This window comes from Rhinoderma darwinii, chromosome 3, assembly GCF_050947455.1.
Source record: "Rhinoderma darwinii isolate aRhiDar2 chromosome 3, aRhiDar2.hap1, whole genome shotgun sequence".
Classification (NCBI taxonomy): domain Eukaryota; kingdom Metazoa; phylum Chordata; class Amphibia; order Anura; family Rhinodermatidae; genus Rhinoderma; species Rhinoderma darwinii.
Genome location: NC_134689.1, coordinates 184,137,428 through 184,160,880, shown reverse-complemented (window position 1 = coordinate 184,160,880; position 23,453 = coordinate 184,137,428). Strand labels below are relative to the sequence as shown.

The window sequence follows — 23,453 nt, the reverse complement described above, 5'->3', positions numbered from 1 at the left end:
TGAGGCGCTATTTTCGGACGTAATTCGTGGCAAAAACGCCCGAATTACGTCCGTAATTAGTGCGTGTGAACATACCCTTAAAGTAAAATCAGCGCCAAAAAAAACGCCTCAAGAAGTGACATGCACTTCTTTTTACGCTCCTTTTTTTAAAACAGCGGCGTAAAAATATGCCCCGTATAAACTAAATGCAGCTTTTCCCATTGATTTCAATGGACAAATGTTTGTAGGCATTCAGCTACACCTGAAAACCACAAGTGAACATAGCCTATTTTCGGCCGTTTTTCAAGCCATAAACGGCTGAAAAATCTCAGAAGCTGAACGCCTCCAAACATCTGCCCATCGATTTCAATGGGAAAAACTGTGTTCTGTTCTCAGATGTTTTTTATTTTTTTTGCGACTTTTGTGGAGTAACCGCCGCGATTCTGCCGCAGAAGTCGCAACACTTGCGGGTTTTAGATCCCCATTGAATTAAATGGGGAAAACCTGCAACAAAAATACTGGCGATTCCACAACCACAATTGACATGCTGCCACTTAAAAAAAAAAAAAGCTACAAAAAAACGCACCGCAGGTCAATTTGTGTACGGAATCTCCACATATCACATACGCAGCGTGTGGATGAGATTTCTTGAAATCTTATCCACTCCTCTGCTACTGTATTATGCTGCGGATTTTCCGCAACAAAATACGTCACGGAAAATCTGCGGTATTTACACCATGTGTGGACTAGCCCTAAAGCATCCCTATACAATCACCACCATATTTTTTTTTTTTTTTTAGTAAATCTCACCCATTACTTCCACAAAGTCTGCCAATTAAGGCGTGGCGTAAGAAAGAGAAAAGTGTCTAGTGAGTTGCATCGAATTTACCATTGTGATACATCTGCTTGCTGAAAGAAGGGAAAAACCTCCTGCCCTATCTAATTGTATTCTGCTCTAGAACCTCCCACTTATATCAATAGGAGGCAGGGTGGGAAAAACAGCACTGTGGAGTTTGGTGTTTTTTGTAAAAAAAAAACGCTGGCAGATTTTACAAATCAAGGTTCCCAAATAAAAAAAAGCCACAAAAAAATGCCCCTGATGAAAACGCCTGCGTTTTAAAAACTGCCTACACATCCATTTATAGGCAGAATTTTTAGTGTGAAAATACGCTAAAAGGCACGGCAGTGAAAAACAGCCGTGTGAAGGCCATTTAACGGTAGTCACACGGCCATTTTTAGAACAATGAAGTTTTATGGGTGTATTCACAGGCCCGTTGGTTTTTTTTTTGTGTCCGTTTTCATACAATTGGCAGCACTGCTGTAGCACGTGAGCAATTGGTTCTCCCCGCCATTTCGTGTTTTTTTTTTTTTTTTGTGATGCAGCCTGCGCGATTCCATCATCATGCTGCCTGGATCATTCTGCTGGAGTAGGCCTGGTCAGAAGAGACCAAGTCTTCATCGCTGGAGTAGAGGACGGTGCGGGGAAACGTAAGGGGGGCACTATCTACGCGAGTGTGTTTGGCACTATCTACAGGTAATATTGTGGCACCATCTACATGGGCACTGTGGCACTATCTACATGGGCAGATATTTTAACCACTTCCTGACCAGGAGCTTTACACCCTTCCTGACCAGGCACATTTTTAAGTTTTAGCCATTTGCCAATTTAAAATCAAATTGTTCTATTATTTTTCCAACCTACATGTATTTGGTCTTGTTTTTTTCAGAACATATTGGGCTTCCATATTGTGTAAAAAAAAAATAAGATAGATTTTACTTTTTTTTTTAAATATGGAAGGAAAAATGGAAAATAAAGTTGAAAAAGATGTGAATGTGATATTAGGTGATTTTTTTTTTTACATCTGGTGCATGCCACTGGGTAAACACATCTGAATACATATTTGGCAACTTCTACCGACTTCAACGATACCAAATATGTGTGCATTTATTACACGCTGGGCGCAAGGCGGAGCTTACAATGAATGGTGCGCAAACTGGCTTTTAGAGAAAAAAATTCCAAAGCTGGTTCGCTGACACCATACGACCATTACAGATGTTGTGGTGTTTCCAGTCCACAAAAACTGATGGCCTATCCTAAGGCTAGGCCATCAATATCTGATCGGTCAGGGACCGGCACCCCCGTCGATCTCCTGGAGCAGAATCCCCAATCCCCGGCCACAGTGTTGCCAAAGCTGTGGCCGGGGATTCCGCTCCTACAGAGAGCAACAAAATACCCTCCTCCTCCTCACATGCACTTCGCACTGTGAGGAGAGAGAGCGAGTGACGGAAGACATGGCCGTCACTCGGAACTCATTCAAATGATGGCCGTGTATTACCCTACCCCATAGACTTCTATGGGGGCTGGGAAAACGGCCGAAAATAGGGCATGTCTCATTTTTTGACGGCCGGGTTTACCTGGCCGTCAAAAAATCGGTTGTGTGAATAGCCCCATTTGGGGTCTATTGTTCCTACTGTGGCTGTGTGACGGATGTTTTTTGAACGGCCGTCACACGGCCGGGAAACCCTGTCGTGTCAATATGGCCTTATCCTGAGGATAGGTCATCAATTTTTGTGGACTAGAAAACCCCTTTGACCCCCCCCAAAAATGATTATTTTATGGAAAGTAGACCCCAAGGTATTAATTTAACGACACATCAAAGATTTGAAAATCTGCCGTGTAAAATGTCTGCAGCATGCAGATGAGTTTTGTAAAATCTCATCTACTTACCTTGTACTGTAATCCGCTGCAGACTTTGCCTGCGCAGGTAAAATTTGCAGTGAATCCGCCAAATCTAACGTCACTCTAATGCCCAAATCACACAGTTTTTTGGTGCTGATTTTGACGTGGAAACCGTGTCGGAATCAGCACCAATATACAGCCGAAATTGTTGTTTTTTCCCAGGGGGCTGGGAGGTAGAAAAAGCGTTTTACGCCCACGTTCCTCAATGTCCTTAGACGAAAAACACGGCAAAAAAGTGTAGGCAGGTAAAAATCTGCCTCGAAATTCCTTCTGGAATTTTGAAGCAGATTTTTTTTCTGCCTGCAAAATACTCAGTGTACAGGTTGTCCGACCAAAGATCGCTATGTCCCATAGCCTACACCGCAAGTAATGAAAGTCAATGTGGTCACGTTGGGACCTGCAAGTAACTGCGACACCACAGTTTATATTTCCTGCAACGGTCATGTCATGGCAACTTGCGTGTTGCGACACAACCACATTGACTTTTATTACATGCAATGTAGGCTATGGGACATAGCGATCTTTGGCTGGTTGACCTGTGTCGTGCGTGGCCAAAGTCGCCATGTAGCAGATAGACAAATTAATTTATAGAGAAAAATTTTATTTAAAAAAAGTGTGGTGTGTTTGTTTTTTACATTACATTATTCTTCTCCCTCTCTCGCAGTCTGCCAGAGAGGGAGAAGATTCAACTGGTGATCGCTGTGACAGGCTGTCACAGCGATCACCTGACCAGAGACCACACTGAGGCTCGGTCATACAGCTGTCTCTAGACACCTGTATCATGGAGCTCCTTACCGTCGGCACACATATGATCGCTGTGACAGGCTGTTACAGCGTTCACATAGCTGAGCGCCTTACTGTCGGCACACAAGCGCTGCTAGGAGGAGCAATGTGATTGCTGTGACACGCTGTCACAGAGATCACATGACCGGAGACCACACTGAGTATCACGGAGCTAAAGGCCGCTGGGGAGCGGCAAACCTGCTAACTCTGCAGGACGTTCTGGAACGGCCCTGCAGAGTTAATTGCGGACCGGCTGGACGTTTATGGTCTATGGGCGGTCCGGAAGTGTTTATAGAGGCTCTGTCACCACATTATAAGGTCCCTATCTTCTACATAATGTGATCGGCGCTGTAATGTAGATTACAGCAGTGTTTTTTTATTTAGAAAAACAATCATTTTTGACTGAGTTATGACCTATTTTAGCTTTATGCTAATGACTTTCTTAATAGACAGCTGGGCGTGTTTTACTTTTTGACCAAGTGGGCGTTGTGAGAAGTGTATGACGCTGACCAATCAGCGTCATACACTGCTCTCCATTCATTTTAGTCAGCACGTAGTGATCTTACTAGATCACTATGTGCAGCCACATACACACTAACGTTACTGAAGTGTCCTGAGAGTTAATAGGCGATGTCTATTCACAATCCCGACACTTCGGTAACGTTTTTGTGTGACTTATAGCACAGCACTGCGAGATCATGCTGAGCTGTCATTTACAGCGTAATCTCGCGAGATTACGCTTGCTGTGCTGTAAATCGCACACAAACGTTACCGAAGTGTCAGGATTGAGAATAGACATCACATCCTGGCTGGTAGTGATGTCTATTTACTCTCAGGACACTTCAGTAACGTTAGTGTGTGTTTATGTGGCTGCACATAGTGATCTAGTAAGATCACTATGTGCAGAGTAAATGAATGGGGAGAAGTGTATGACGCTGATTGGTCAGCGTCATACACTTCTCTCCAAAACGCCCACTTAGACAACTGGGCGTGTTTTACTTTTTGACTATTAAGAAAGTCATTAGCATAAAGCTAAAATAGGTCATAACTCTGTCAAAAATGATCGTTTTTCTAAATAAAAAAACACTGCTGTAATCTACATTACAGCGCCGATCACATTATGTAGAAGATAGGCCACTTATAATGTGGTGACAGAGCCTCTTTAAGGGGGTTGGGACAAAAAAAAAATGAAATTCGTCCATTTTTTTTGTAACAGCTGTGAAACAGATGAAAATTTTGAGACCTACTGAAGCAAAACGTCCGTGAAAAACTCACAGTTGACCATAGCCTACGACAGTATTAACCCCTTTCCTCTTTGGCCACTTTTGACCTTCCTGACAGAGCCTAATTTTTCAAATCTGACATGTTTCACTTTATGTGGTAATAACTTCGGAATGCTTTTACCTATCCAAGCGATTCTGAGACTGTTTTCTCATGACACATTGGACTTTGTTACTAGCAAAATTTGCTCGATACGTTCAGTATTAAATTGTGAAAAATGAAAATTTTTGCAATTTTTCGCTAAATTTAAATGTATCTGCTTGTAAGACAGGCACTTATACCACACAATTGTTGTTAATTAACATCCCCCATATGTCTACTTTAGATTGGCATCGTTTTTTGAACATCCTTTTATTTTTCTAGGACGTTACAAAGCTTTGAACTTTAGCAGCAATTTCTCACATTTTCAAGAAAATTTCAAAAGGCTATTTTTACAGGGGCCAGTTCAGTTGTGAAGTGGCTTTGTGGGCCTTATATATTAGAAACCCCCAAAAAGTCACCTCATTTTAAAAACTTCACCCCTCAAAGTATTCAAAACAGCATTTAGAACGTTTCTTAACCTTTTAGAGGTGAAATTCACAAATTTTCATATTTTTTTGCAGAAATAAATTTTTAATCCATTTTTTTTTGTAACACAGAAGGTTTAACCAGAGAAATGCAACTCAATAGTTATTGCCCTGGTTCTTCAGTTTTAGGAAATATCCCACATGTGGCCCTAGCATGCTTATAGACTGAAGCGCCGGCCTCAGAAGCAAAGGAGCACCTAGCGGATTTTGGGGCCTTATTTTTATTAGAATATATTTTAGGCACCATGTCAGGTTTGAAGGGCTCTTGCGGTGACAAAACAGTGGAAATCCCCCAAAACTGACCCCATTTGGGAATCTACACACCTCAAGGAAATTATCTATGGGTATAGAGAGCATTTTGACCACACAGGTTTTTTACAGAAATTATTGGAAGTAGGCCGTGAAAATTAAAATCTAAATTTTTTCCAAAGAAAATGTAGGTTTAGCGATTTTTTTTTTTTTTTCTCATTTCCACAAAGACTAAAGGAGAAAAAGCACCTGCAAAATTTGTAAAGCAATTTCTCCCGATTAAAACAATACCCCGTGTGTGGTCAAAAACGGCTGTTTAGACACACGGCAGGGCTTAAAAGGGAAAGCGCGCCATTTGGCTTTTGCAGCTCAAATTTAGCAGGAATGGTTTGCGGAGGCCAGGTCACATTTGCAAAGCCCCTGAGGGGACCAAACAATGAAAACGCCCGAAAAGTGACTCCATTTAGGAAACTACACCTCTTGAGGAATTCATCTAGGGGTGTAGTGAGCATTTTGACCCCACAGGTGTTTCATAGCTTTTATTAGAATTGGGCAGTGAAAATAAAAACAATCCTTTTTCTTCAATAAGACTAAGATTTAGCTAAACATTTTTCATTTTCTCAACAAATAAAGGAAAAAAAGAACCCCAACATTTGTAAAGCAATTTATACAGAGTACGGCAATACCCCATATGTGGTCATAAACTGCTGTTTGTGCACATAGTAGGGCTCAGAAGGGAAGGAGCGGCATTTGGCTTTTGTAGTGCAGATTTTGCTGGATTGGTTTCTGGGCGCCTGTGGGACCAAAACAGTGGAAACCCCCCAGAAGTGACCCCATTTTGGAAACTACACCCCTCAATGCATTCACCTAGGGGGTGTAGTGAGCGTGTTAACCCCGCAGGTGTTTTGTAGAAATTAGTGTGCACTCGATGTTGCAGAGTGAAAATGGTAATTTTTCCATAGATATGCCAATATGTGGTGCCCAGCTTGTGCCATCATAAGACAGCTCTCTAATTATAATGCTGTGTTTCCCGGTTTTAGAAACACCCTACATGTGACCATAATCTTTTGCGTGGACACTTGACAGGGCTCAGGAGTGAGAGAGTACCATGTAAAACTGAGGCCTAATTTGGCGATTTACAAAGTATTGGTTCACAATTGCAGGGCTCAGATGTGAAATAATAAAAAGAAACCCCTGAGAAGTGACCACAGGTCTTTTCCATAAATGAATGCGCTGCGGATGGTGCAAATTAAAAATTTATATTTTTCCCTAGATATGCCATTTCAGTGACAAATATGTCATGCCCAGCTTGTGCCACTGGAGACACACACCCCAAAAATTGTTAAAAGGGTTCTCCCGGGTATGGTGATGCTATATATGTGGAAGTAAACTGCTGTTTGAGCACGCTGTAGGGTTCAGAGGGGAGGGGGCGCTATTTGGCTTTTGGAGGGCAGATTTTGCTTGGTAGTAGTTTTGTTTGAGTATTACTGGTGTTTCCGTTTATAATGTGGGGCATATGTAAGCTGGGCAGAGTATATCAGGGGCATAGTCAGGTGGTATAATAATGGGGTAAAAGAACAATAAAATAATCCATAGATGTGTGTTACGCTGTGACACAATCCTTTCTGCACAGGCCAGTGTCGCACTGATAAATGTCCTTCCTTATCCGTCTTTTGGTACACACTGCGCATCTTTGCATTTGGGGAATTTTGCTGGGAAAGTGTTGTCCTGGTATAATACGGGCACCCTCGCTTCCAGCAGATATGTTTGGACCCTCCCCTTCCTAGTTCCCCTAAGTAATTTTAGGGCCTTGATAAATCACCTCTTGAAACGGAAGAAATGTTCCCCTCGGGCCGGCACAACTGCATATTTTTTATTTCCTGACTTATTGTAGCCTAAACTAATTTCATTTTTTCATAGACGTAATGGTATGAGGGCTGTTTTTTTTGCGGGACGTCCAAGTAACCAAAAAAACGCAATTCTGGCATATTTTTTTTATACAGCGTTCACCATGCGTTATAAACTACATGTTAACTTGATTCTGCAGGTCAGTCCGATTCCGGCGATACCTAATTTATAGAACTTTTTTATGTTTTACAACGTTTTGCACAATAAAAAAACTTTTGTAAAAATAATGTATTTTTTCTGTCGCCATATTATGAGAACCATAACTTTGTAACTTTTTCGTCGACGGTGCTGCATGAGTGCTTGTTTCTGGCGAGACGAGCTATAGTTTTCATAGGTACCATTTTTGGATACGTGCGACTTTTTGATCACTTTTTATTCCAATATTTGTAGGGCAAAGTGACCAAAAAACAGAAATTCTGGTATTTTTTCTTTTACGCTGTTTACTGCGTGCAATAAATAATATAATTTTATAGCTCAGGCCGTTACGGTTGCGGCGATACCAAATACGTATGGTTTTAAAAAAAATTCAATAATAAAGGACTTGATAAGAGAACAGATTGTTTTATTTTATTACTTGAAACTTTTATTATGTTTTCAAACTTTTTTCACTTTTTTTTTAAAACTTTTTTTCAAGTCCCACTAGGGGACTTGAAGGTCCAACTGTATGATTTAGGCCTCCAGTTGTCATTGCAGCTACCGGAACCCCGGCAATTTCATTGCTGGGGTTCCGATGAGCTGCAAACACCTTAAATGCAGCGATTGTGTTAGAGCGCTGCATTTAAGGGGTTAATGGTGGGGATTGAAGCTAAGTTCGGTCCCCGCCATTACAGCCGGATGTCAGCTGTAAGATACTGCTGACATCCGGCTTCTGAGCCGGCACCAAGCATTTGGCGCATGGTTACAGCAAAATACAGGAAGCACTAGCTTTCCATGACGTATCCATGCAGCAAATGTCGGGAGGGGGTTAATTAGTTTGCCCCAATGCGCTTATCGTGGAATGCTTTATTTATTTTCTATTAGATACTAGAAAAAGTACCCGGTGCTGCCTGGGTAGAACGTTTTGGTCTGTCTGTTTGTGTCAAGGATGCCCAGGAGGCCAATCCATGCCCTCATATTTTCTTGATTTCTGGGGAAATCGCTGGTAGCCCTATATACCCCGGCAGTTACACACTGTTTATTTAAATTTTAACTTCCTAAATACCTAACAGATAAACTAGTAGGAAATGACGTTATACGATTGTGACAGAGCCTGTTGATTAACAACATTGGTAGTTTTATTACCAGTTGGCCATAGACTATGGTTGGATCATAATTGAAAAACGGCATCTTGCATGAAAGCCCACTCATTAGCACTCTGTACAACACCAGCTGGCTTTTCCCAGTAGGCCACATTTTTGCCCAGTCTCTTTCTTATGGGGGTATGCTCACACAGGCTATTTTCAGCCCTTTTTCGGGCCGAAAACGGCAAAAAACGCAGGGGCTGAACGCCTACAAACATCTGCCCATTGATTTCAGTGGGGAAAAACGGCGTGCCGTTCCCACGGGGCATTTTACGCGGCTTTGTAACTAAACGCCTCGTAAAAAGAAGTACACGTCACTTCTTGAGCCATTTTTCATTGACTCCATAGAAAAACAGCTCCAAAAACGCAAGTTGCTGAAAATCAGGGGCCATTTTCCTCTGAAAACTGCTCAGTATTTTCAGCCGTTTTTTGTTAAAGGGAATGTGTCACTATAAATTATTATATATTTTTTTTCAGTTAGTATATAAATGATTATACATTGCTTTAATTTTTTCACGAGTCAGGAAATATTATATTTCCATGTACTGTTCACTAGAGGGAGCAATTCCCAAAATTGCAGCATTGGTAATGTGGTAAAGCAACCTCATTGCTTTATGCTGCAAATTTGGAGTAGACACACTCGCTCTGGTGTCCTCACTCAATCCCCCCCCCCCCTCCTTTATCCTGGCTAGTGCACATACAAACACACACATCACATACACAAACATAACTTGCCTGCTCCTGCTGCCGCCGCCGTCTCTAGTCCTTGCGTCTGCGCTGCCTTGAACATATGGCCGGAAGCCGCGACCGGAAGTAGTCATCTTACTGTCCGGCCGCGGCTTCCGGTCCACATGAAAATGACGCCGGATGTTGCTCTACCAAAGATCTTCCTTTTGGTCTGGGTGGGAGCGATGCATGCGCCGTTCCCACACAGACGGCATACTCTATAGTGAATGGAACGGCTCCCGTTCGCATTCTCTATGGGGTTGCATGTGCCGTATTCCATCTCTGTGTGTCGTTAATCGACACATGCAGAGATGAAAAAAAAAATGGCAGCCTCCATAGAGAAGTAAAAGTTAGAAAAAATAAAGTACAACACAAAAACAAAAATAACTAAAATTTATTTTAATGACATACTAAAAGCAATATTATATAAAAAAATATATTTTGTGACACCTTCCTTTTAAGCGTGTGAACATAGCCTTAAAGTGTCATAAAGACAGACTGCTTTAGCTGAGGTCAATCAGTTTATTTGTTTTTGCTTTTTTTTCCACATCCTAGATAAGCTATTGTCTTAGGCTACATTCACACGAGCACGACAAATATATGCGTGTAATAAAAATAAAAAAAACACGTAATCTGTGTATCTGTGCTTTGCGAGTAGCGTGCGTTTTTCCACACACTCGCAAAGCACTTTTTTTTTTTAATGGAATTAATGTGCAAATCACACACAGCACACAGATGTGCATCTGTGTGCTGTGCGTGGTTTTCTCGCACCCATTGACTTCAATGGCCACTTAGGTGCGTGAAAACGCACCAATATAGGACATGCAGTGAGTTTCTGCATGTGTGAACGACCCCATTGAAATCAACGGGTCCGTGTGCTGTGAGGCCGGGAGGCTTAGGCGGAATCAACCGAAAGAACGAACAGGACGCTTCTTTTTCCCGCTAGCAGAAAACAGAAGCGTCCGACTCCAATTGAAACAATTGGGAGGTGGAAATTTGCGGCAGATTCTGCCACAAATTTCTTCCGTGTGAACATACCCTTAGTCTTCCCTGCATCACATTACTGTACAGCACCTGATGTAAAGCCTGTGTTTCCCATGATGATCAGCGAGCTCTTTACAAACACAGAACTCCTGTAACTCAATCAGTGCATAAGTAATGCAATCTATTTAAAAAGTTACTCTACTTTTGTTGTTAAAGGGAAAGTGTCGCTAGAAATTATTTATTTTTCAGTTAAACAATATTATTTGAGTGATTACACATTGTTATAATTTTTTAACAAGTCAGGAAATATTATAAATTAGATTCTAATTTATAACATTTCCATGTGCTGGGCACTAGAGGGAGCAGTTCCCAAAATTGCAGCATGGTCAATGTGGTAAAGCAACCTCATTGCTTTATGCTGCAAATTTGGAGTAGACACACTCGCTCTAGTGTCCTCACACAATCCCCCCTCTCTTATTCTGGCTAGTGCCAGAAGGAGGGGGTTGAATATTCAAACCTCCTACACTGTGTCGCCATTTTTTGAGTGACTGCACAGTGTAGGAGGATTAGATACAGGGCTCAGCAGACAGTATAACACGAACATAATACACACATGACATACACGAACATAAATTACCTTCTCCTGCCGCCACCACTCCCATTCCTTACACCTTCGCTTCCTTGAACATATGGCCGGAAGTAGTCACCTTACTGTCCGGCAGCGGCTTCCGGTCCACAAGAAAATGGCGCCGGATTTCGCTCTGCGAACGAGCTTTGTTTTGGTCTGTGTGGGAGCGGCGCATGCGCCGTTACCACACAGACAGCGTTCGCACTCCCTATGGGGTTGTATGTGCTGTATTCCATCTCTGTATGTGTCGTTAATCGACACAGATGAAAAAAAAATGGCAGGCCCCATAGAGAAGTAAAAAGAAAAAAGTTTAACACAAATAAATAAAATTTATTTTAATATCGCACTAAAAGCAATATTATAAAAAAAAAAATTATTTCATGACACCTTCCCTTTAATTTTATATGCAACTTGTACAATGATTTTGAAAGTGAACATATGCTTTTAAGAGCACCACTGCCCCTTTTTTCTAAAAAAAAGGCAAAAAAACAAAACGGTGGGGATCACAGGGCACAGAACGCACTGATGACATCTTCTGACAGGTCCATAGAGGCTTTTAGCCGCTTGCAGAAAAAAAAAAGCGGCATGTTCTTTCTTGCAGCGGTTCCACCTCTGACCTCCCATTAAAATCAATAAGAGGCAAAAAAAGCGTTTTTCGCTGCATTTTTTGCCCGCAACCCTCAATGGCCGACGGCAAAACATGCTGCGAAAACAGCAGCAAGAATATGCAGGCAGGTCAAAATCGCCTGAAAAATCCTCCGTGTGAACAGGGCCTTAATCTTCGAGTCACAGGGGCGTTGCGCATCTCGGACGTGAAAAACTGCCATTTCTCACGTCCGAGGTTCATCCGTGCTCTGCGGGATGCGATATCACGCATCCCCCCCCCATAGACTAGACATGTCCTATTTTCTCACGGACCCTTCACACGGTCCGTTTAAACAGCGGCCGTGTGAACGGCCACATTGAATTTTATAGGTCCGTGTGACACCCGTTGTTTCAACAGCCATCAAATGGACATTTAACACGTTCGCGTGAATAAGACCTTAGGGTATGTTCACACGGCCTATTTACGGACGTAATTCGGGCGTTTTTGCCCCGAATTACGTCCGAAAATAGCGCCTCAATAGCGCTGACAAACATCTGCCCATTGAAAGCAATGGGCAGACGTTTGTCTGTTCACACGAGGCGTAATATACGCGCCGCTGTCAAATGACGGCGCGTAAATAGACGCCCGCGTCAAAGAAGTGACCTGTCACTTCTTTGGCCGTAATTGGAGCAGTTATTCATTGACTCCAATGAATAGCAGCGCCAATTACGCCCGTAATTGACGCGGCGTTCAAGCGCCTGCAGATGCCGTTACGGCTGAAATTACGGGGATGTTTTCAGGCTGAAACATCCCTGTAATTTCAGCCGTAACGGACGCCCTCGTGTGAACATACCCTAAGAGTATCAAAGTGACAGTTAGGCATTCCCATCCCCTTAGAGGTTGAACAAATAAAGAGTAAAGTAGTAACATTACAGAACATAAAAACGTATAAACATTTTAATTTATATAATAAGGTAGAATACACTTATAATAAAAAGATGCAGACAGAATGAGATTTATCCAAATGCAATAAAAAAACCATGTACAGCTCTAGAAGTTCACGTCTTCAATTTACAACAGAGTTCAGAGGTTCAGCTCGAATATTCCCCAAGTCCAGTGCAGAGTCGGTCTCTTCGTCAATCTCTCCGATAACAGCCCTGTAGAAACATTTACAAGTTTTGAGGATCTTGTTGAACTGTTAGTTGTTATTGTTCCACTAGACGACTTTCGTTACTTACTGGACCCATGATAATTCTGCATTGACTTGCATCAAAATTTTTTATTTCTTCAATGAAAAGATATTACACAAAATTCAGAGCACAGAGCGGTTCCACACCAACTGCACATAAGTCCCAACCGACTCCATGTTTGTGGAAAAGACCACTGCCCGGATAATGTATTTGTTCTAACTACACTAAAATTGGCCATAGACTTGAAGGATCGACCAACAAACTAATAGGTGACCATAAGGCCTCATTCACACAAGCGTATTAGATTCACGTGCGTAAAAACGCACGTGAATCTGGTCAGTGTGTGTTGCGTTATGCATCAGTGTGCTTTGCGAGTGGCATGCGTTATTCACGCACTCACAAATCACTTTTTTTTAAATATATATTTTCAATTGAATTGATGTGCAAATCACGCACCGCACACGCATCCGTGTGCAGTGCGTGGTTTTCACGCACCCATTGACTTCAATGGGCTCGTAGGTGCGTAAAAACGCACCAATATAGGACATGCAGTGAGTTTCACGCAATGGACTCTCGCTGCGTGAAAAATCACGCATGTGTGAATGGCCCCATTGAAATCAATGGGTCCGTGTGTTGTGCGTGGTTTCAACGCATAGCACAAGGATGTGATTTACGCTGGTGTAAATGAGGCCTAAGTAATAATTTCATCTGTCTATTGTTTCCCCCGTGGAGATAAATGAGGCCAGAGGTACCGAATGAGGATTAATAGGGCGGCTGGGACTAATAGCTGGCAGAAATGTATAACGCAAGATTCCATCCCAAAGATGCAGTCAAGTAACCATGTGGGCATGACAGCCTTTACACCACTTACCAAAGGCATAATTGGTCAAAATTCTATCTATACTTGTAAGTGGCTAAAAACATTTTTAATAGATCACCCAATCTATAGTCCTTTTACAACCTTGGGAAAAAAAGACACTAAAGCCTCTATTACACCGGCCGATTTTGGTCAGTGCAGCGACGCTGATCAACGAGACATCATTGATCGGCGCTCGTTTGCTCCTTTCACAAGGAGCTATGTATGAGGATGAGCGCTCGTTACTCCGATCCCTCATTCCCATACATTATCATCATGTCGGCAGCGCAATTATCGTCAACGAGCGTTATATGAACGCTCGTCTGCACGATAATCGCCCAGCGTAAAACCATTGTGATAGCAGGCTCCAGGGGTAGCGTGCATGCCCAGGAGCTAACTGCAATTCTGAATAGAGAGAGGTGGCCTGGTCGGCTGCTAACGAACATACGACATCAGGCACGTTCACGATGCCCCAGCCATCCTCTACAAGGAAAGAAGAAGAAATCAGTGCGCAAGCACGGCCACCGCGGATGGTGGCCGGATCCCTAGGCAACGAGCGATGTACAAAGATGAGCAGACAGCCAGATGGACGATCATCGATATCTGGAGAAATACACCATTTTAAGACAGGAAGGCAATTGCAAAAGTGCATAACTATTCATTTTTTAGCCTTTTAGGTTTGATCATCAAGATGGGAACACCCCTTTAAAGACGCATTCCGAGACTATAAACCTAAGGCCCAGTTTCCACGTAGTGTAAACGGTGCGGAAAACGTTAAATTAACCTGCGGTGCGGAATTTAATTCTGCGTTTTTGTTGATTTTCCCTATTGAATTTAATGGGGATGTAAAACCCGCAACAGAAAGCCAAGTGTTGCGATTGTTTCAGCGCAATCGCAGCGATTACGCTGCAAAAATCACAACCCCGGAAAAGGAAAATAAAAAATATCATAAATAATACTTACCCAGAACGCTCCCCTTCTTCCTGCAGTCAGGCCACCTGTGACGACGTTTCATCCCATGTGACCGCTGCAGGAAAACCACAGGCTGCAACGTCATCATAGAAAGTAAGGACTACGCTTATAGAAGAGGGAGTGGGTAAGTATCGTTTTGGTTTGTTTTTTTCACACGCTTCTTTCCGCAGTGGAAATTCGGTCCAAAAAATAGCACCACATTTTGGTGTTTTTTCGGACGGAAGGTTCCAGGTCTGATACGCTTGCGCAGTTTTTACGAAACATATCCGACACCTGGTAACCCAGCATTAAGGGTATGTTCATACGTAGCATAAATACTGCGGATTTTCCGCAACATATGTCATTGCTAAAAATCTGCATCGTAATACAGTACCACCAGAGTGGATGAGATGTAAACAAATCTCATCCATATGCTGCATATAAAACAAAAAAATACGTTCATATATTGACCTGCAGTGCAGTTTTTTAATCTGCAGCATGTCAATTTACGCTTAGAAATTGCTGCTTTTCTGTTGCGAGTTTTACCTCCCCATTAAACTCAAAGGGAAAGAACCGCAAAGTTCGTAACTCAGAAAAAAAAGCAGCTTATTCTTACCTTGTTTCCCGTACTTCTCCATCCAGGCCGGCCACCTGGAATGACATTTCATCCTGTGTGACTGCTGCAGCGGTCACATGGGATGAAGAGTCATCCCAGGAGGCCGGGCTGCACGGGCAGAGTGATGCAACGCCATGACTACAGGTAGGCATACATTTAAAAAAAACAAAAAAAAACCTGCTGTTTTCTGTAGCAGACATTCTGCCCGAAAAACTGCACGACAAATTGGTGTGGTTTTCGGCTGGAATTCCCTGCGGGGTCCAGGACGGATATGCGGTGTACTTTTACACAGCGTATCCGTCCTGCATAAACGTGGCCTAATGTAACAGACTTGCTGTCTCAGAAATCCATTGCAGAGGCCCCCTGTTAACCAACAGCCGATACTTTATACACAGGTCCTTGTAATGATGCGAGGCCATATGACAGCAGCAGGAAATCTTGGCAGAGCTCAGTGATGTTGCATCCACCAACTTGTAGCGGTGCGAGTTACTATGAGGACCTGGAAGCAAGTGAGTTTTGGGACAAAGTATATTGCAAACGGTTTTATTTCCCATTACCCAGAACGGATTAGAATTTTTTCAAGATTTACTGGAGTCTCAAAAATATCAACTTCTCCGATTCAGAGGAACATAGAAAACATATTATAGTTAACGACTAGAAAAAAATAAAACAAAAACACACCCGGTCCGGGAAATGCAGCCGAAACACAGACCGTATATCACGGACTGAACACGCTCGTCTGAATTAGGCCATAGGGTATGTTCACACTGAGTTTTTTGACGCAGAAACCGCGCCGCAAAACTCGGCAAAAACGGACCGAAAATGCCTCCCATTGATTTCAATGGGAGGTGGAGGCGAATTTTTCCCGCGAGCGGTAAAACAGTCTCGCGGGAGGAAGAAGGGACATGCCCTATCTTCGGGCGTTTACGCCTCTAACCTCCCATTGACATCGATGGGAGGCAGAGAAAGCGTACTTCGCTGCGAAAAATGCAGCGAAAATCGGCGTGCAGGGAGAGGAAAATTTGCCTCAAACTTCCAAACGGAACTTTGAGGCAGCATTTCCGCCTGAAAAAACTCTGTGTGAACCCAGCCTTTGGGGAAATTTGAGGCAGATTTTGAGCTGCCTGCACTTTTTTCTGTATTTCTTCGCTGCGTTTTTTACCCACGGCAATTGAAGCGAATGCAAGGACCGCAGGCAAAAAAAAAAATCTTCAAAAAATGAAACTAGCGCCGGGGCTTTTCTGCCTCCTAGTGATTTCCATGGGATGTCAGAGGCGGAAATCGCAGCCAGGAGAAGATATACCGCTTTTTTTCCTCGCAAGTGGAAAAAAGCCGTCTGTGGAAAAAACGCCTCTGCCTTCTACTGAAATCAATAGGGGAGATTTCGGCAGTTTTTTGCCATTGATCACCTCCAAAGAACGCTCTGTGAACGGACCCTTAAAAGGTTTTTTTGTTTTGTTTTTTAAATCACCACATACATTTATGGCATATCAACGAGATATGGAAAAATGTATGATTGCTGGAAATCTGACCCATGTAACCCTTACCCATTGTGGAAAACTAAGATGCTGCTGCAGCCGACATTGCAGCACAAATTTGTGAATGTGGTGGTTTCTGAAAGTTCCATTCAGACGAATGGAACGGATTTCTGCCACATGTGACTACACCCTTAGGCCCCATGCCCACTTCAGTGTTTTTCTTCAGGGTGCTAGCCGTTTTTCTGACGGCTAGCACACTGACCCATTCATTTCAATGGGGCCATGCACACTTCAGTTTTTTTGACGGTCCCGTTGCTCCGTTCCGATCCAAAGTAGAGCATGTCCTACTTTGGTCCGAGACTCCGTGACCGTGAGGCCCATGCAAGTCAATGGGGCCGCCAAAAAAACTGAAGGCACACGGAAGGCATCCGTGTGCGACGGAGCCGTTGCCTAGCAACGGCCGGGCGGGCAGAAAAACATTACAGAAATATTACACTAATACGCAGCCACTTGTCTCTATCAATCACTGATAGAGAGAAGAGGCTGCTGATTAAAAATAAAATAAAAATCAGTTCATACGTACCCCGGTCGTTGTCTTGGTGACGAGTCCCTCTTCTTCCTCCAGTCTGACCTTCCTTTCTGACGCGGCAGCCTGTGATTGGCTGCAGAGGCCGCTGCAGCCTGTGATTGGCTGCAGAGGCGGTCACGTGGGATGAAGCGTCATCCCTGGAGGCCAGTCTTCTGACGTCATCCTGACGTGCGTGACAGCCACTACAGCCTGTGATTGGCTGCAGCGGTGACACGGATGAAACGTCATCGCTGGAGGCCGGACAGGAGGAAAGTAAGTATGAACTTATTTTTTTATTTCATTATAATTCTATTTTCCGAGCATGGTACTGTCCAGGGTGCTGAAAGAGTTACCGCCGATCAGTGCAGCCCATTAACTCTTTCAGCACCCTGGACAGTACCATGCTCGGCGCTCGGAAACGGAAACACGGAGAGCACACGGCCGCTAAAACGGGCACATGGATCCGTCAAAAACGGCCGTGAAAACGGTGTCGGAAGTGTGCACGAGGCCTTAAGCTTCCAATCTCTATAAAGAACTTTTCTAGGTTCTATAGAGCCACATGATTTTGACGCGGAAAATAAGTGGTCGAATTCGCCTCCCATTGATTTCAATAGGAGGCAGATTCATTTTTTTTTGCCGGGCGCTCACAGGAAAGAAAAGCAGCATGTCCTTTCTCGTCACAGTTTCCAAGGCAGAAAAACCTGCGGCACTTGTTTCCGAGCGTTTTTCGCAGCGTTTTCTGCCTGTGGTCCTTGCATTAGCTTCAATGACCGAGGGTGAAAAACTCTATAAAAACCGCAGCAAAATAAGCGCAGGCAGGTCAAAATCTGACTCAAAATTCCTGAAGGAATTCTGAGGCAGATTTTTTCTGCATGCAGAAAATGTTGTGTGAACAGGGCCTAAGATTTAGACACATTAATACTTACACATTATCTCCTCTTACAATGTACAGTCCCAGCACTACTTGTTCTACTCCTTGTGATGAACTGAATACTCTCTCATGACTCTCATCCAAAATTAGGTTAATAGTCTGATCAAAACCCTTAAGTGTACCCTAGGAGAAAAGAAAACAAAACATTAAGTCATGGCCGAACTAGTAAAAAAAAAAAAAAGTCTACCACAGATTCATAACATCACAGGTGAAATCACATTTACACGTTGTGCGAAACAGAAAAAAAAAAAAAGAGAACAGACGCAACTAGAGCATGGTACATAGCGAAACAGCACAAATGTGAACCAACCAGCTATCTGATCAAACATTACATCACCACCAAGATGATGCCACCTGTATGTTTTTATACAATTATGAGACTCTGGGTGTAAATTAGGTGCTCATTACCCAAAATAGATTGTACGCGATTAAGCTTTATTAACTAAGTCAAAAAGTTTGGATAGCAAGAAAAAAAAAAATAAAATCTAAATGTTTCCTGTGATGTATCCATACATATGCCATTAGGGTATGTTCACAGAGGGTCTATGCTCTGCGCTAAAGTACACAGCGTATCTGCCCTGGACGCCTCCGAGAATTCCTGTTTTTGGCTGCAGCAGTCATATGGGATGAAACATCACCTCAGGAGTCTTTTATTTACGCTATGTGTGAACATAGCCCTAAGAGCATCCTTTTGGCATGCGACACCTAGTGCAGTCTACCAAACTATTCAGCACCGCAAAAAACAATATTTTATGGTATACACTTTTCTACAATGAAAGTCAACGGGCAACAGTTGCAATGTTGTTTTGAAACAGTGCATTGGTCTGATTTTTTTTTTTTTAACCCTTTTAGGATCCGTGCCATAATAGTACACAGCTGGCAGGAGTCCTCAGGGGACCAGCACCATACTTTTACGGTGCTGTGATCGTGTGGGCACTGCCACTGTGCCTACTCAATCAGCAGCAGGACCAGGGCTCTAATAAGCAGCCATGGTCAATGGCAACTGCAGCATCTAAAGTGTATGACAGTGTGCTTGACTGACAGCTGTAGTGCACATCCAGGAAACTGGGTTGTGGAGCGCTTACTGCAGAGAGCCGAGGGCACTTTAGCATTAGGGAGCACCCAGAGGACAGTTGCGATAGCGACCAGATTAAAACTTCTGATTCACACTCATGCTGCTACTGAAACCCTACACAAAAGGTACGTTTCAAGAGATTTCCAGGGCTCCTATCTAGCTCAGTCAGGCTTAAAGAGGCTGTCACCAGATTTTGCAACCCCTATCTGCTATTGCAGCAGATAGGCGCTGCAATGTAGATTACAGTAACGGTTTTATTTTTAAAAAACGAGCATTTTTGGCCAAGTTATGACCATTTTTGTATTTATGCAAATGAGGCTTGCAAAAGTCCAACTGGGCGTGTTTAAAAGTAAAAGTCCAAGTGGGCGTGTATTATGTGCGTACATCGGGGCGTTTTTACTACTTTTACTAGCTGGGCGCTCTGATGAGAAGTATCATCCACTTCTCTTCAGAACGCCCAGCTTCTGGCAAATCACGCTGTGACGTCACTCACAGGTCCTGCATCGTGTCAGACGAGCGAGGACACATCGACACCAGAGGCTACAGATGATTCTGCAGCAGCTTCGGCGTTTGCAGGTAAATCGATGTAGCTACTTACCTGCAAACGCCGATGCTGCTGCAGAATCAACTGTAGCCTCTGGTGCCGATGTGTCCTCGCTCGTCTGACACGATGCAGGACCTGTGAGTGACGTCTCAGCGTGATCTGGCAGAAGCTGGGCGTTCTGAAGAGAAGTGGATGATACTTCTCATCAGAACGCCCAGCTAGTAAAAGTAGTAAACACGCCCCGATGTACGCACATAATACACGCCCAGTTGTACTTTTACTTTTCAACACGCCCAGTTGTACTTTTGCAAGCCTCATTTGCATAAATACAAAAATGGTCATAACTTGGCCAAAATGCTCGTTTTTTAAAAATAAAAACGTTACTGTAATCTACATTGCAGCGCCTATCTGCTGCAATAGCAGATAGGGGTTGCAAAATCTGGTGACAGAGCCTCGTTAAGGACGCTCTGTCAACAGATTATAAGTGGCCTATATTGTACATAATGTGATCGGCGCTGCAATGTAGAGAACAGTGGTTTTTATTTTGAAAAATTATCAATTTTGAGCAAGTTATGAGCAATTTTAGATTTATGCTAATGAGTTTCTTGGTAAAAAGATGCCCAGTTTTATACCAACTGGGCGTTGTAAAGAGAAGTGTATGACGCTGACCAATCCGCATCATACACTTCTCTTCATTCATGTCCATTTGTATTCACAGCACGATCTCACGAGATCACGCTGTGCAGTCACATACTCCCACATTAACTTTACTGAAGTGTCTTGAGAGTGAATAGACATTGCCTCCAGCCAGGACGGGATGTCTATTCACACCCGACACTTCGGTAAAGTTTCTGTGAAAGACAGCACATCGTGATCTCGCGAGATCACGCTGTGCTGTGTGAGTAAGTCCCACAGAAACTTTACCGAAGTATCGGCAGTGTAAATAGACATCGCGTTCTGACTGGAGGCAATGTCTATTCACTCTCAAGACACTTAGGTAAAATTAATGTGGGAGTATGTGACTGCACAGCATGATCTCGCTGTGTTGTGAGTACGGCTAAAAATGAATGGAGAGAAGTGTATAACGCTGATTGGTCAGCGTCATACCCCCTTCTGTACAACGCCCACTTGGTAAAAAACACACCCAGTTGTCTTAAATTAGCATAAATCTAAAATTGTTCATAACTTGCTCAAAAATGATTGTTTTTCAAAATAAAAACCACTGCTGTTATCTACATTCCAGCGCCGATCAGATTATGTAGGAGATAGAGCACTTATAATCTGGTGACAGAGCCGCTTTAAAATAGGCAGGTCCTAAAAAGGGTTAAAGGAAACAGTGTATGTGTATATATATATATATATATATATATATATACATATACACACATACATACACACACACACACACACACACACACACACACACACACACACATACATACACACCTGGACTGTGTGCCCAAAATGTCATAAGAATAAAGCCTTAGACATACATAATATGGTATGGTCACTGATCAAGTAGACACATATGGCCCATTTGCTCCAAATTTTCTGGCCCCTTGAAATCCCATAGACATTGTCGGGTTTTGTATCCATATCATGTTTCCAATCAAATTCATCCTATATATGAACCATACTTGTTACACAGAAACAGTGTGCATTTCCATGTAAGGGCCTGATCACATCTGCGTTGGAGCCTCTGTATCGGGCCTCCGTCGCAGATCCGGCAGAGATTACTGGAAACAATAGTGCAGCATGCTGCACTATTATTTCTGGCAAAACCACGGACAACCCAACGGAACCCATTGAAGTCAATGGGTTCAGTCGGCCGGCAGTGGTGTCAGTTAAACAACGAAGCCGTTGCATCCGGCATTCCCTTGTTCTGCTCCTCCGACGGTGTAGAATAACGGAATGCCCTGCTGCAGATGTGAACAGGGCCTAAGCATTGTGAACTTCAGAATAAAGCATCTACAACAAAGTTGCACTCAACAAAAATGCAAAACATGTCAACACGATACCAATATTTCTTACCACAATCATCCTCCCATCAGCCGTAATAACCGCAACCGTTCCTGTATGATCTGTTAAGGTAGTTACAGCACACAGGGTATCCATTAAAAAAACAAATGGAATCCTAGATATAAAAGGGGTGTCTTATCAGGACAAGTCCCATCCATATGACCTTCCCTCCATCGTTTCTGGTTCCAGAACGCCATTATAATATATCTACTATTTACTTTTCTGCATACATAAAAATAACTGAATAATAAATCATTATGCAACTTCCAAATATACTTGCTATTACTCATCATGTGCCATCCCTGCTTGATGTCAGTGAATTGAAACATTCTTGTTTATATCCAGAAGCCAGAGACCTGCTCATAGCATATCCAAGTGACACAGGTGAACAGCTAGAGAAGGCCGTAAAATGTAAAAATAAACTTTTGTATATACTTACTGTTGGGACACACACAATACACTAGACCAACTGGACACCCCCAGATCAGCGGTCATAGCGGGGAAAGTCGCATCTAGGAAGACATCTCCCCCTACAGCGACCCTGTAGTATTACATGGCGGCCATTCAAATGAACAGTCGCCTATTCCTTAATAGGGCACATGGACAGGGGATTGTCACCTTGGGACAACCGCCTTTATTAGCTTCTCATCATGCAACTAAGCATTATATAAAACCCATCAAATACAGTTAAAGGATAGTGCCCCTCTAAAGAGTTCACCCATGGGGCAATATTTACACTGCGCCGTTCAGGCTTGGGTAAAGGATAAGTGGCCTGGGGCATTAAAAGAATAAGAACAGGTGTCCGAGCTTCTAATAAACCCACCCCCGTATAAAGACGGTACTCCACTGCAATGCATCATGTTCCACACTACCAATGGAGTAACTTATGTTGAGAGCTTTTCGTTATTCTATGCCACTGCCCCCAATCCACCATATGTAAAAGAACCATGTCTATAATCCACCAGCAGGATACGGTTTATGTAATTCTCCAGCGCTGACGTCATATCACAGACACTTCACGCACACCGGAAAGAAGCGGTAGTTGCACGTTGTGCCCGGGGAGTACAAGAAATCCGCCAGATGGAGGGTCGCCTTTCATAACGTCATCATTCCGCGACCAAAACAAACCCCGCCTCTCTCAAAGAAATAGACTGACGTTGATCCTTGACGTCGCCATTTTCCTGGTGATATTTAATGACAAATCGCTGAGCGGCTACAATAAAATGTCTACTTCTGTATCCTATCAGAGCGTTGATTTGTATAATATTCCAATGAAGATAATTTTTCTCCTGAAGTTTCTCCGAACTGTTTTTTTTCCCCTCTGCATATAGGGCAATAATATGCTGAACTATGATACATTATTATGTTATTGCCCTAGATAAGAGGTAAAACTGCGCACACGCAGCCCAGTCACCAAGCTTTCGTATATTGATATGCAGGGAACTCTGGACCTGCGCCCCCTGGTAACAGTAACCAGAAAGGTTTCATAATTGAAGTATACTGTATGTATTAACA

General features: G+C 43.0%; 1 protein-coding gene across 1 annotated transcript; it reads right to left on the bottom strand.

Moving 5' to 3' along the window:
- Positions 1–12,649: 12,649 nt before the first annotated feature.
- LSM8 (LSM8 homolog, U6 small nuclear RNA associated) lies at positions 12,650–23,073 on the bottom strand. Its single transcript, XM_075857133.1, has 4 exons — positions 22,912–23,073; positions 21,951–21,991; positions 18,296–18,423; positions 12,650–12,867 (listed from the first exon to the last, which is right to left on the bottom strand). Exons 1-4 carry the CDS (start codon positions 22,940–22,942, stop codon positions 12,777–12,779), a joined length of 291 nt encoding a protein of 96 aa, XP_075713248.1. The 5' UTR covers positions 22,943–23,073; the 3' UTR covers positions 12,650–12,776.
- Between the last annotated feature and the right edge of the window lie 380 nt (positions 23,074–23,453).

Coding starts and splice junctions, on each gene's coding strand:
- LSM8 (XM_075857133.1), bottom strand. CDS start 22,942: ATGACGTCAGCGCTGGAGAATTACATAAACC. Junction 21,992..22,911: donor GCTGGAGAATTACATAAACC/GTATCCTGCTGG, acceptor CAGATCATACAG/GAACGGTTGCGGTTATTACG. Junction 12,868..18,295: donor ATTGTAAGAGGAGATAATGT/GTAAGTATTAAT, acceptor ATGTTTCTACAG/GGCTGTTATCGGAGAGATTG.